The 12949-nt window shown below is 37.5% G+C and overlaps 1 protein-coding gene across 1 annotated transcript; it reads right to left on the bottom strand.

The window, feature by feature from the left end:
• Positions 1–3472: 3472 nt before the first annotated feature.
• On the bottom strand, positions 3473–6428 carry LOC150092218 (ceramide synthase 1-like; the record flags this gene model as incomplete). The annotated part of the gene is made up of 3 exons (XM_090415200.1): positions 3473–3617; positions 4119–4280; positions 6233–6428. Coding segments are annotated over 3 exons (503 nt in total), but the record flags the coding sequence as incomplete, so codon positions are not given.
• Positions 6429–12949: the final 6521 nt, after the last annotated feature.

Raw genomic sequence — 12949 nt, 5'->3', positions numbered from 1 at the left:
TTGTGGATAATCTAAGGTTGTCGGACACCTTGTACTAGGAATAGGCTTTGCGGATATATGAGTGTATTTTCACTGCACCATCCAAGCTGTGGGACACTCCGTAACTTTTCCATAATGGAGGATTTGGAGCTTTAGTATATTGTAAACGGTTGCACTCATCCAGAGTACTGATATTGTAGGATAATGTTGGGTAAGATGTACAATAGAATAACAGTGAAATGAGGATACAGCGTGCTTATAATATGGTCACATAACAACAGTATGGTTTATGATCCCCTCTGCCACAGTATGCACACGGATTACTAATTAAGTATACGTGAGTAAACCGGCGAAATAGCAACGAATTATCGAAGAAAGAGGCACAAGTTATACCTACCGCACTCCATTTGTTTTCCAGATACTTTTGTGATATTAGTGATGAGACAAAAATACGGGGTAATACTCGTTACGCAACAGCTGTGCCTCGTTCTCATTGTTGCGATTGTTTATCTAAGAGTGCTTTAATTTGAAATTCAGGTTCATATTTTTAGACTTATTTGTTATGTTGTTTTGATATATGGCAGAAACAGCCAACGACTAAAGCTAGTATATCGTTTGTAAAAGCGTGTGTTTTTCGACTTAGTTTGCTTGTTTTGTGTAATAAAAAATGGAGTTTCTGAGAGGAAAAATTGAGTCATCTTTTCTGTGACAGCAGCTAATTTTAACACAATCAGTTTTTATTTAGAGCCTTGGAATTACATGACTGATTAACGAAATTTTATAGGAATAAAATTTCGTTAATCAGTCATGTAATTCCAAGGCTCTGTCGGGGATGAAATTTATTGATTTAGTGTTTTAAATCCGTATAAAGACGGTGTGACTATCTTATATTTTGTTCCATACGACCAAATATGTGGGGCACAATACTGAAAAATGTGTCGAAAAATATATGGGATTTGGATATTAAAAAAAGTCTATGTAACTCAGTTTTGCACCTCACTTCAATCAGATCACTGACTTTAGTGAAATTATTGAAGATTGATTAAATATTAAAGAGGACTGGGTATAGAGGTGCTCATGAATCTAGTTGAGGAATACTGCTTGTTGATAGGAAAATATTTATTTTTTGCAATGTTCGGATGAACTTTCCCGAGTCCTGATTACAATCATTTGCTCATTAAACAATTGCTCTCAAGCAAAGTTGCATTTTATAGTTTCAGGAGGACAGGAAAGCTTTATTTATGTAACATATCATGTCCACAATCAAATGCACAGTTTGCTGTCGACAATATCTGCAGTTCGAAGTGCTGCCATCTATTGGCTTTCAGGAAATTGAATTTACTAGCCCAAAGATCGAATACATTGAAACGGACTTTAGAATGGACTAAAAATTATTAGAATTAAAATAACAGTCTTTCTCATATAGTTTAGCGCTGTGGAAGCAAACGCCATTACCACAGCGCTACACAGGAAATGCTAATAGGTTCGGTCAAATTTATTCTTCAACAGTCAAATTTGCCAGAGAACCAATTTACAAGCAAGAAGATATCTTTCGACATAAAGCTACCTACCTTATGATAAAATTATGGGTATACCAATCTGGGTAGGTTGTGGACCTGAAAGTACTACCAAAGGTTATTTTATTATTATTAAGCTAAACAATTAGAGAAAGTTGTGAAACACGTGGTTCAAACAGCACTTTTATTCATATGATTATATTCACAAAAACATTTTTAATTTTTTTTGTTGTTTAAATTTCAGAATTTGGAAGCAATTCACAGTGATTAAAACACTCCGCTAATAAACCCGCTGGCATTTTAAATACCAGGATTGAATACTTGCTGGAATAGTTGTCTTTCTACTTAATATTGAATATTAAAAAATATTCAGTGGCTGATGTGCGTGCACACACACACACACACACACACACACACACACACACACACACACACACACACACACACACACACACACACACACACACACACACACACACACACACACACACACACACACACACACACACACACACACACACACACACACATCAGCCACTGAATATTTTTTAATACAGTAGTTTCCAATTCCCTGCGCGTAGTTCGGTGAGATATTTGCCGGGAACAGCCTTCATTAAAGGCTTCGGTCATTTGCTGCATACAAGAAGATCTTTGTCCACACAAGCAATGTCGCTGCAGCCCTTCATCGAACTCCAAAACATTTTTCTTTTTCCCATTGTGATCATCTCTATTGACGATTACTGACCAACAGCATTCTTTAATAATTGCCTCAAACACGTGATGATGCACGTCACCAAGTATTTCGCATATACCCTGCGCAAGTGACGTTTAGATGCACCTGCATAAATGTTTCTAATTCACTAACTGGTTGGCGTGTGCATAAATGCACAATTAAGTGCTGAAATACTTTCAATTTGTAAGTTTTTACTGCCTGCTTTGACTGAGTTTAACAAAAAATTGTTGATATTATGTGAAAATGTAAACTGTCTTGTCAAATTCTCCTGAAGAAACGCACCTCTTATAAAGAGCACGCAGACAGATTCAATAAAAATGACGCATATGGTAAAACAGGTTAGTGATTTGGTCTTCAGCTCATCGTGTAAAACGTGGTGCCTCCACTGATACTTAAACTGCAAATATTGGATTGTAATCAACAAACTGGCAGCGATGACTTGCTGCGGTGTGTTTTCACCTAATGGAGGAATTCAATCGAAATCATTCATCTGTACCATCGGAATGTTCGCTTTGTTCCATCTAAAAAGAAAGTTTTCAAATCTTATTGTGTGAAATTATCTTTTAGAGTAGGAAATTAGTCCACTGCTCTCTTTTTTATCAATGTAATAACGAAAAGATGATTTGCCACTTTCTGAACAGTACTCAATTCGTACCCCTACGAGACTGCAGCCACACACATCCTTTCGGATATGCATTCTGCATTAGGTGATGGCTACTACCCAGTTCACTTTCCGGAGATCTATGTGGCAAAACACTTTTGCTTCAGAGATCCCCGTCAAATAAATGTGAGGGAACACTGCTGGAATTTTCATGTCACACATTAATAGGATACCTGTAGAGTGCTTCCTGAACCTTTTGATGTCGATGTCCCAACGAACAACATGATATTACATTGTTAGGTCGAATAAAGTAGCCATTGAATTTTTATTCGAATTCAACTTAATAACGGTTTTAATCCTGTTGTTTTCGTATTGTGGGGATGAGTAAAGAATTGTTAGGAAACTCAATTTTAATGAACCCAAATCGAACTCTTCTTCCACGCACGTCAGCTTTACCATGAGCAGTATGGACGTGTCACACTGGGCAATGAAAGTTATCTACAATCTAAAATTTCTCCTTTAAAAGAAATTAATTTCTACTTGAAATCAAATACGAACAACACATAAATATCCAATCTTTAGCACTTCATATGCTATTAGAATCTTCTTTACATAATTCCCAATAAAACGGAAGTTACTTACCACACTCCAATAGCAGCTTGTACAAAAAAGAAAGTTCAACATGGCTTGAGCAGTGATTGCAAATGGTGCTGTTTTGATATGTTTTTCTGATGACGCCAGAGGGAAAATAATTCGTAAAGGATATAAGTAATTTCTCGTCCAGAACCTGTACAAAAAACGTGTGTTGTATTTTAAATTGTAGTTAGAAAATGGTTCTGTAACATAAATGAAAACTGATTTAATAAACAAATCTCAATAAACTTGTGAATTTGTATTTAATTCTAACACACTGTAATTTCATGTGTAGTTAATTTTGATTGAATGAAAACTAATGTCAGTAAGAAGAAAAATATGGGATTCCATTGTTGAGATCTCTTTCGGAGCTCTGATTTTCTCATAGATGGCGCTAGAATGCAAGTGTAAATTCGATTGACATTTACTTAATTATTAATAATTATTTTATTAATAATTGATTTAATTAACAATTAGTTATTTAATTAATATTAATTTATTTAATATTAATATCAATCTTGTAATCAATGTGATTTGGTGATATCAAATTATAAGCTTGGATTATTTCTTACGTTTTGATTTGTTTCAGACTGTTCGTAAGTTATCAGTATTATACTACCAGTACATTTAAAAGAAAACATTAGCGTTCACTTACCACACTGCTACAAGTAAAGGATAGCATATGTAAACTACACGCTTGTGAACAGACATCCATTTCGTTCTTTTAAATGCGAAATGTTTGTTTGCCGTTCCAAATTCCAGAATGATGTCGCTGGCAACGTGTAGTAGAAGAACTAACACTCCGACAAGGACAAATCTTGAAAAAGAAATTACAAGAAAATTATTTCCTCTCGTTTATTAGATAAACATAGTGGTTTTTATTTATTAGCACTAAAACTACCAAAATTATCAACACTCCGCTGAAGAGTAGTTTAGACATGGATATTTAGGGTCGCAGAAATTGATATTCCGATCATCGAGGATAAGGACCGATCTACCTTCGGCAATTAGATAACCCGCTTCTGTCTGGAGCACATTACATGCGACGGTGGATCGATCTTTATCCTCGGTGGCAGACAGACTTTAATAGGCCTTTGTGCGAAATCCTAATATGTAGTGGAGATATTAAGAGAACCACTACTCGAAATTTCCTAAACGTTTTCCTGGTATTTTTCCACAAAGTGAGTAGCATAAGCAAACCGATTCTCCTGCTGATGAACAGTAGTGGAATCTATTCTGGTAAACGCTATTTGGGTGGTTGCAAGGTGGTTCGGAGGATTCGATGTTAATGGTTTTCACCATTACTTTAGAAAGAATTAAAGTGAGTGAAATTGGATTGTAACTGATGGCAAAGATTTTTCTCATTTTTTAATAAAAGAAATAAATATGGGCTAATTTCATGGCGGAACTAGAAAGAAAGCAATATAATTAAGAGAATAAAAACGCAACATACTATAGAAGTCGGAGCATTTTTATCGCAGTTGATATACACTCTTCGGTGGGAAAGAGCTGGGTTCGATTCCCGTCCGTTACGCGAGGAATCTTTAACTGATCTATTTTGACTAAAGGTGAGTTAGCCGGTCTCATACGGAGGTAGGTTTTCTTTAAAAAAAACTCAGGTTTTTTTATCCCTCAGAATAGGCAAATCGGGCTCGTAAACATCCGCACCTACAGACGTAGGACACAGCCGGAGGAACAGGCCTCGAATTACGGTTGCGAAATCCAAGAATAGTTGGAAGATCGTGGGGGCTTGAGTGCCTGTTATGACCACTGATGATGATGATGGCTGTAGAAGTCAGTTCTGGAGCATAAACCTTGACAATAATTGGTGATATGCAGTGTGGAACAGGAGAGGTTTTTTGCCCAAGATTTTTCTGATTTGTATCAAAAAAAATCAAGAAAAAAATTCAAAGACGCCATTGACGGTGAGTGTTTAGAATAGGAGTAAGTACGGCATTTATCACGATCGTATATGCAAGAATTGAGGGAAGTGTCTGATTCTAATAGATTGTCTTTTTCTCTAGGGAATTTCTCAATGTAAAAGTCGGTGTGATTTGAACCTGAAGGAGGAAATGAGGTTCCCTGAGGTTGCATTAAGATGTAGACACCTACACACACACACACACATATGGAGAATTGCACCCAAACCTTCTACAAGTAGCAGTATCTCACAGTTGTTCTCTACATACCAATACGCGGCATTATTTCCTTCTAAATAATTACGAGTAGGTTCCCTTTATTATAATATATAGTGGCTGTACCATAGAAAAGAAGTAATGTTGGATAATGTTGGAAGTAATGTTCCATGAAATCTACATGATTGTAAAAGATCATTCACAGCGCATGCTGAAAGAAATGGTAGGACAGCAAACACAATCTCTAAAATCTCTCCAATGACTCATCTACTATTTAATGAAGCATGTATTGTAGCACAGAGGTTTGGTCTTTCTGCTGAGAAGTGTAAGGCATCACACCTCAACACACATCTATGTTAGTTTACTCCTTGATAATTTTCTACACGGTGATAGTCTAATGTCGAATGACTTGTTGCATTACCTCATTGTAACCACATATATTCAGCCTTAATATTCTTTGTATAAATAATATTTTGCTAATTCCGACATTTTTCCATTTGAATTCCGTTAATCTGCATTCACGTTAAGCTAAGCTACTAAATTCAACTTAGATGTAGAAAAACATATCCTGTTATAATTAAAAGGAAAATATGCTAGTGTTATGTGAATGACTACTTGCATATTGATCACTTACCCGTTTGCATACGCACCAATCATTAGTGCGAGGCCCACTAAATGATGACAAATGATAAGTTTCGAGTCCTTTCTCCAGACGTACAAATGGCGAATAGCATACACATCGTGGATGTAGAAAGCACACTCTAATACTATCACTGCATAAGTTCCTCGTGTTGGATCCTCTGGCATACAATCTAGAGAAAGGGACATTTCTTTGAGAATTTAAAAAAATAATATTAATATTTCATACAATCCGATTTAAAGATTATTGAGGAGTTGCTAACATCCTCACTAATAAAAGGCCCTTGGTTAAAACGATTCCTAACAAGGATTTTTCAGAGTTAGTTCGCTTTCTGGTAATCAGTCTATCAAGGTTAAACGAAACACCAGTTTGGCCTGATGACATCTATTATTAATTTATTACCAGCTGATAATGTGAAGTCAACTGGCGCTACGTTTATTTTCTAATTTAAAATTTCTAAGCTAAATTACGAATCTATGATTATTCGTTCTTCTTTAGAGTTTAATAAATTTGACTTTTATTCTGTAATTCATAGTTTACTCTTCTATTTCAAAGTATTTAATGTAAGTTTATGGCAATTATTATAATAATAATAATAATAATTCGGGATAAGAGAGCTTGTAAAGAGATTCATAAGGCACTTGTTAAAGCGTATTCTGGATCCTAGCCTATCCTTTACCAAGACTCCTCCTGCGTGGTAAAGACCTCATATCCTCCGCGAGATGTCCCTAGTGGAGGAGGAAAACCTCGAACTGAATTCATGTCTGCGTGAGGTGCTCTCAGGAGGAAAAAGAAACGCCATTTCTAGACTAATTAGTCGACGATAAATACCCGTAACATGAAACTGCATTAACAGTCAGTAATTGTTGCGAGCGGAACTCCAGTTGAATGGATCGGTTTTTTGTAGACGATTAACTTGATGTGTCAGAATAGCAACAACTTGGCTACTATGCAGAGAGCAACAGGAGAGGACCTCATTACATTTTCCAAAATACGTTATTAAGGAAAGAATCATAAGCAGATAAAAAATGTTAAATACGGAGCTTAGATATGAAGTGTCGTGAGCGGCAAAAGAGGTAGCAAGACGCCTTCTGTCGTCAAGTGAAATCAAACTGATACATGCGTGTAAGAACATTACTAAGGACAGAAAATTGGATAAGCTGAAAAGAGAGATAACAAAGTTGAAGATTGACATTGTAGGTGTCTCTGTTATATATTTTGACAAGCAAATAAATAAATGAAACACCTGCAATCCTTAATAAGACATTAATCAATAGAATAATGCGCAATTAGATATTAATGACTGAGTAATCGTGGTTAAAATACCTAGTTCACCAGTAAACACTGTTATATTATAAGTCTGTTTGCCAACATCTGATACAGAGAAGTAGATAAGAATGTGTGAGATGATAGACTACTTGATACACCGAGTTAAACACAACGAGAAGAACTCAATACCAATGAAAGATTTTAATGGAGTAATTGGAGAAGAAAACAAGGATAAAATAGTTGGAAATTTTGGTACTACTACAAGAAATCCAAAAGGTGAAAAGCAGTAGAATTTGGAAAACAAAGAAATGTAGTCGTTAATAACACATTCACTCAATTGTAGAAAGTTTATATGCTAAACAAGGAAACACTACATTGTCCCATGTAAATCAAGAAGTCTCATATTTTGAGAAAAGATCTGATAAAGATTCGACTCTAATGAACATTTACTTTTTGTAAGAATTTTTTGTGAAAGACAAAATGTTAAGTCTGGTAGACTAAGTACATGAAAAACAAACTATTAACCATATTTAGTTAAAATAAAAAGCCAAATGGCTAGTTTTCTGGCACCTTAATATGGAAAATAAGGGGATAAACATCCTTTGTTGTTTTATAGCCAGTAAGCGAAACTAAAGATCGATAACTACGATCTATAAGTTTTATACCGAAAAACTATCGGCGAAGGCAATTCGAAGTAATGGTGGAGCAAGCTCCCTCTCTGTTCTTGATATTTTCTCATAATGTAAAACACTCCTAGGAGATGTAATACTGTCATTACATTATGAGGAGAGGTCACTGCCCAGACCGGTTTCAAACTTTTTTGAGGTCTCATCAGTGATGATCGTAGACTATAGATCGTAGTTATCGATCTTTAGTTTCGCTTACTGGCTATAAAACAACAAAGGACGTTTATCCCCTTATTTTCTATATTAACCACATTACCGGCCATTATGGATCAAATACGCATCCTCATACGCTTCGTATCCATCATATATTTCAATGTAATATCAATGGTAGTACAATTTTAATATGCACTTCGCATCCATAATAACCTTGACGTCTATAGACGTCTTGGCCGGTATTGTGTCAGAGAGAGAGAGAGAGAGAGAGAGAGAGAGAGAGAGAGAATGAATTTATCCTCTAAACATAAAAGTGATTTCACAATACAGCTTCTAGTTAGAAGACCTTGGGTAAAAATAGTTTTATGGTTATTAATTTCAATATATTTATCTCTATATAGGAGTAGTCTAGTCATTAAGAAACTTCATGAGAAAACTTAGTTTGCTTTCACTTGGATAAAGGATGAACCAAGAATATAATTTCTTGGTATTTTCAAATTTACATTCAGTCAAGTTCACAAAAGAAGAAGATTCACATGGAATATGCCAGGAGATGATAAAAGGAGCTGACAAAATGGAATTTATTACTTGAATTAAAGGAAGTTACAGAAAGGCATAATCAGTGAGAAACTTCGAACAAACTTCAAACTTTAAAATATATCATACCTTTCTGCTCAGCTTGGAAAAAATTTAAAAGTGGTCCTTCGTTATGTCTGTGAAGACATTGACACAGCAGAAATAGCTGCTGACCTTAATTCTCAGGATCTGCCTCCAGTCAAGGTCAACAGAATGTACAAAGCAAACAAGACTCCCATGCCATTAGTCCTAGTAGAGATTCATAAAATTTACAAAAATATCTACAATTTAAAAACAGTCTGTGGACTCATCGTCACACCTGAACCACTCCGGAAAAAATCATCTTCTGGACAGTGCCACAGATGCCAGAAGTTTGGCCATGCCCAGAATCTATGTAGAGCGGAATATAGATGTTAGAAATGTGGGGACTGCCACCGAACCAATACCTGCACAAAGCCGAGGACCACCTCAGCCAAATGTGCCAACTGCGGTGGCCCTCATCCTGCGAACTACAAAGGATGTACTCAGAACCCAAAGAACAGACGGATGGATGCAGTCAATCAGTCCTCCTCCTACAGTATAAGAACACCAGAGGTGCAGGCATCAAAACCGGAGACTCAGCGTCCACAGTCGGAGACCTCCAAAAATAGAGACAACCAAAAGCAAACAAGAAGTTATGCCGATGTGACCCGTACAAATAGACCAATAGAGACAACCAATAGCGCCTAAAAATCTAACAGCTGTTATTACGGCCTCACTGGCAAACATGCTACAAGATTTCAGCCTGTCAAACCCTACTTCAACCTCCACTAAAAGATTTCTTCGTGAAATATAAGTCATCCTCACAGTTCTCATAAATGAATAGCAACAAACTCATTCCAGCATCTCTTCAAATCGTTGCATGGAATGCAAATGGCCTCAAAAACAAAATTCTGGAACTCTGAGATTTCTGATATAGGTATCAACTAGATGTTACATTAATCCGTGAAATTCATTTAACACCTTCAGACAATCCTAAAATAAGGGGTTATCGCCTATACAGAAACGATAGAATTCTCTACAGAGGCGGCGGCACTGCCATCTTCATTAAAAATTATATTAAGCACCACTCTGTGAGCTATCCTTCAACCACTAACCTTGAGATCACAGGCGTGAAAGTAGTCACCAGCTCCGCTGGCAAACTAAAAATCTACTCAGCTTACAATCATCCCCAAAAATCTCTACTACACTCTGACCTAAATGCAATCTTATGCGTCAGAGAGCCCACCATTATAGCCGGGGATCTGAACTCCAAGCACCCTGCGTGGAATTGCACAACCACCAACAAGAATGGTTGCATCCTTTCCAATTACGTAGTATCAAGAAACGCTGTTGTGGCAGGCCCCACCGAACCAACTCATCTCAGTACATTTTGCACTGCTGGCATCCTGGATATAGCTATCCTTCAGGATATCAAACTTAAATACAGCATCATATCTATGGATGAACTATCATCCGATCACAACCCAATTCTACTACAGCTGGGAAAACAAGAATACCTGTCTCCTCCTTCTCACTCCTACATAGCATGGGAAAGACTGGCAACAGCACTCAAGGATTATATTGGACCTCTTCCTCACATATGCACAAAAGAAGAAGTAGAAACTGCAGTTACAAATCTCACACAAAAAATTAATTCTGCTATAACGGTAGCTACCTCTTACAAATCTGCCCGCAAGCAAGATCGTTTGCCTGAAGACATCATGAACTTGATCAGAGACAAAAACAAAGCTAGGAAAAGATTCCGTAATACGTGTACACCACTCTAAACAGGCTAAATGGGGCAGTAAGAGATGCACTCAAAGCTCATAGAGACCAAGTTTGGGAAGAAACGTTAGCCTCTATTTCACCTACTGATCACTCCATCTGGGGACTACTGAAAAATATCAGAACAAAGACAGATCCCTTCCCCCAATATTCTCTGACCAGAGCCATGCTCACACAGATGTAGACAAAGCAGAAGTTATAGCAAACAATTTGGAGGAGCAATGCAGGCCTTCGTATGAAAACCTTGACCTTGATCACATATATAAGATTCCCAGCAAGGTCAGACACTCACTCAAACTTCCTGACACCAACACTGACCATATTGCACCAACATCATCTGCTGAGATATATGACATTATTAAAATATTAAAGAACAAAAAAGCTCCTGGGCCAGACGGCATTACTAATCGGGTGATCAAACTTCTGCCCCAAAAGCCGTAGTGCACCTGACCATAATTATAAATGTAATCCTAAGTCTTAACTATTTTCCTTCCACCTGGAAACTGGCCGATGTAAATTCTATACATAAGACAGGCAAGGATCCTCACCTGCCTCAACATTATCGTACAATCAGTCTCATCTCCAACCTAGGCAAGATTGTGGAGAAGGTCATCCTCGCACGTCTTCAAGCCTCAATAAATGAACTAGACATCCTTCCTAAAGAGCAGTTCGGTTTTCGCCAATATCACAGTACTATTCACCAAATCCACAGAATAGTGGTATACATTACTATCAGCTACAACTGGCGTCAATACACGGAAGCTGTTTTTTACCTATCCAAAGCATTTGACTAAATATGGCATTTTGGATTGTTACATAAATTTATCTGAGCTGGTATCTCAATGACATTGACACATTTAGTAAGTTCATATCTGCAAAACAGGACCATGCACGTGAAGATTAACGGCACTACCTCATCTCAGCGACCCATCTTGGCTGGAATGCCACAGGGATCACTACTGGCTCCATTGCTGTTCTCTGTATACATGTCTGATATCCTGCACAACCCAATGTCATCCATCATGGCCCTGTTTGCAGATGACACAGCATTATTAGTCAGATCTCTCCGATCACATTTCATTACTAGAACACTTCAAGAAAACCTTCTAAAATTAGAAAGATAGTTCTCCAAATGGAGACTGCAAGTAAATCCCCTAAAAGGTTCAATTATTCTCTTCACAAGAAGGTCGATATCTCCTCTAGGAGACATTTTATTATTCAACACCAAAATTCCCTGGCAGACGGAAACAAAATACTTAGGTGTCGTCCTCGAGAAAAAATTAACTTTTAACCAACATATCACGGCTACATGTACAAAGGCATATAAAGCCATCGCTCAGATCTACCCCCTAATAAACAGAAGCAGCACGCTAAACATCAGAATCAAACTGCTTTATTACCAGCTGACGATTCGTCCTGTAGTTACTTATGCTTCTCCAGCCTGGAGCCACACCTCCACTACAAATATTATGAAATTGCAACGTGTTCAGAACAAAGGCTTAAGAATGATCCTAAACGTCCCATGGTTCGTCAGAAACCATCAACTTCGCCTATGAGCCTACGGATACATTCAAACACAAAATACCAAAAGCCTTTTTAACTTCCTTCAGTGATGTATAATCTCCATGCCCATTCTGGGCGAGCAAACTGCTCATAATATTTTCCCTCACTCTGACCGTAACAGACAACTGGGAATATGAAAAGCTTTTCGCTTCATCCCTTAAGTCATAAATGTCAATTGTCAATTCCTTAGTACTGAGAGTTCTTGCTCTCTTATGTTTCTTCCGAATCTGGTTCCTGGTGAGGGGTTTGCCCTGAGAGAGAGCATTTTGAGTCTCCGGGGAGAGAGTGTTTTCCGGCTGGGCCCGTGCGGGAATTTTTCGGTGGATGCTTTTCCCTGGAACATAATAGGTTCTGCTCAGTGGTTTGGTGAGCCTAGCACTGAGCGAAACCAACGCTGAATTGAACGATCTTTCGGTCATTCCTAGGAAGTGGTCCTGGACATCGTCAATTAGAGAGACCCTTTCTTAAACAGTGTCTCAGACGAAAACAAATGAGTTTGAAACAGATGTCAGACTAGTGAAGCCTATCAAAATGGACCAATACAAGGCAATATACGGGAGCTTTTAACGTTCGTGCTTTTCCTATTAGGTTCGGCTAGGGCAACTCGTATTATGGCGGCGAGCGTATTCCCGCAAGCTCTCTGCTCAATTTTCGCATG

Source organism: Typopeltis vanoorti, unplaced genomic scaffold, assembly GCF_054136105.1.
Source record: "Typopeltis vanoorti isolate ZY-2024b unplaced genomic scaffold, IOZ_Tvanoo_1.0 HiC_scaffold_1535, whole genome shotgun sequence".
Taxonomy (NCBI): Eukaryota; Metazoa; Arthropoda; class Arachnida; order Uropygi; family Thelyphonidae; genus Typopeltis; species Typopeltis vanoorti.
This window is presented reverse-complemented; position numbering and strand designations above follow the sequence as displayed.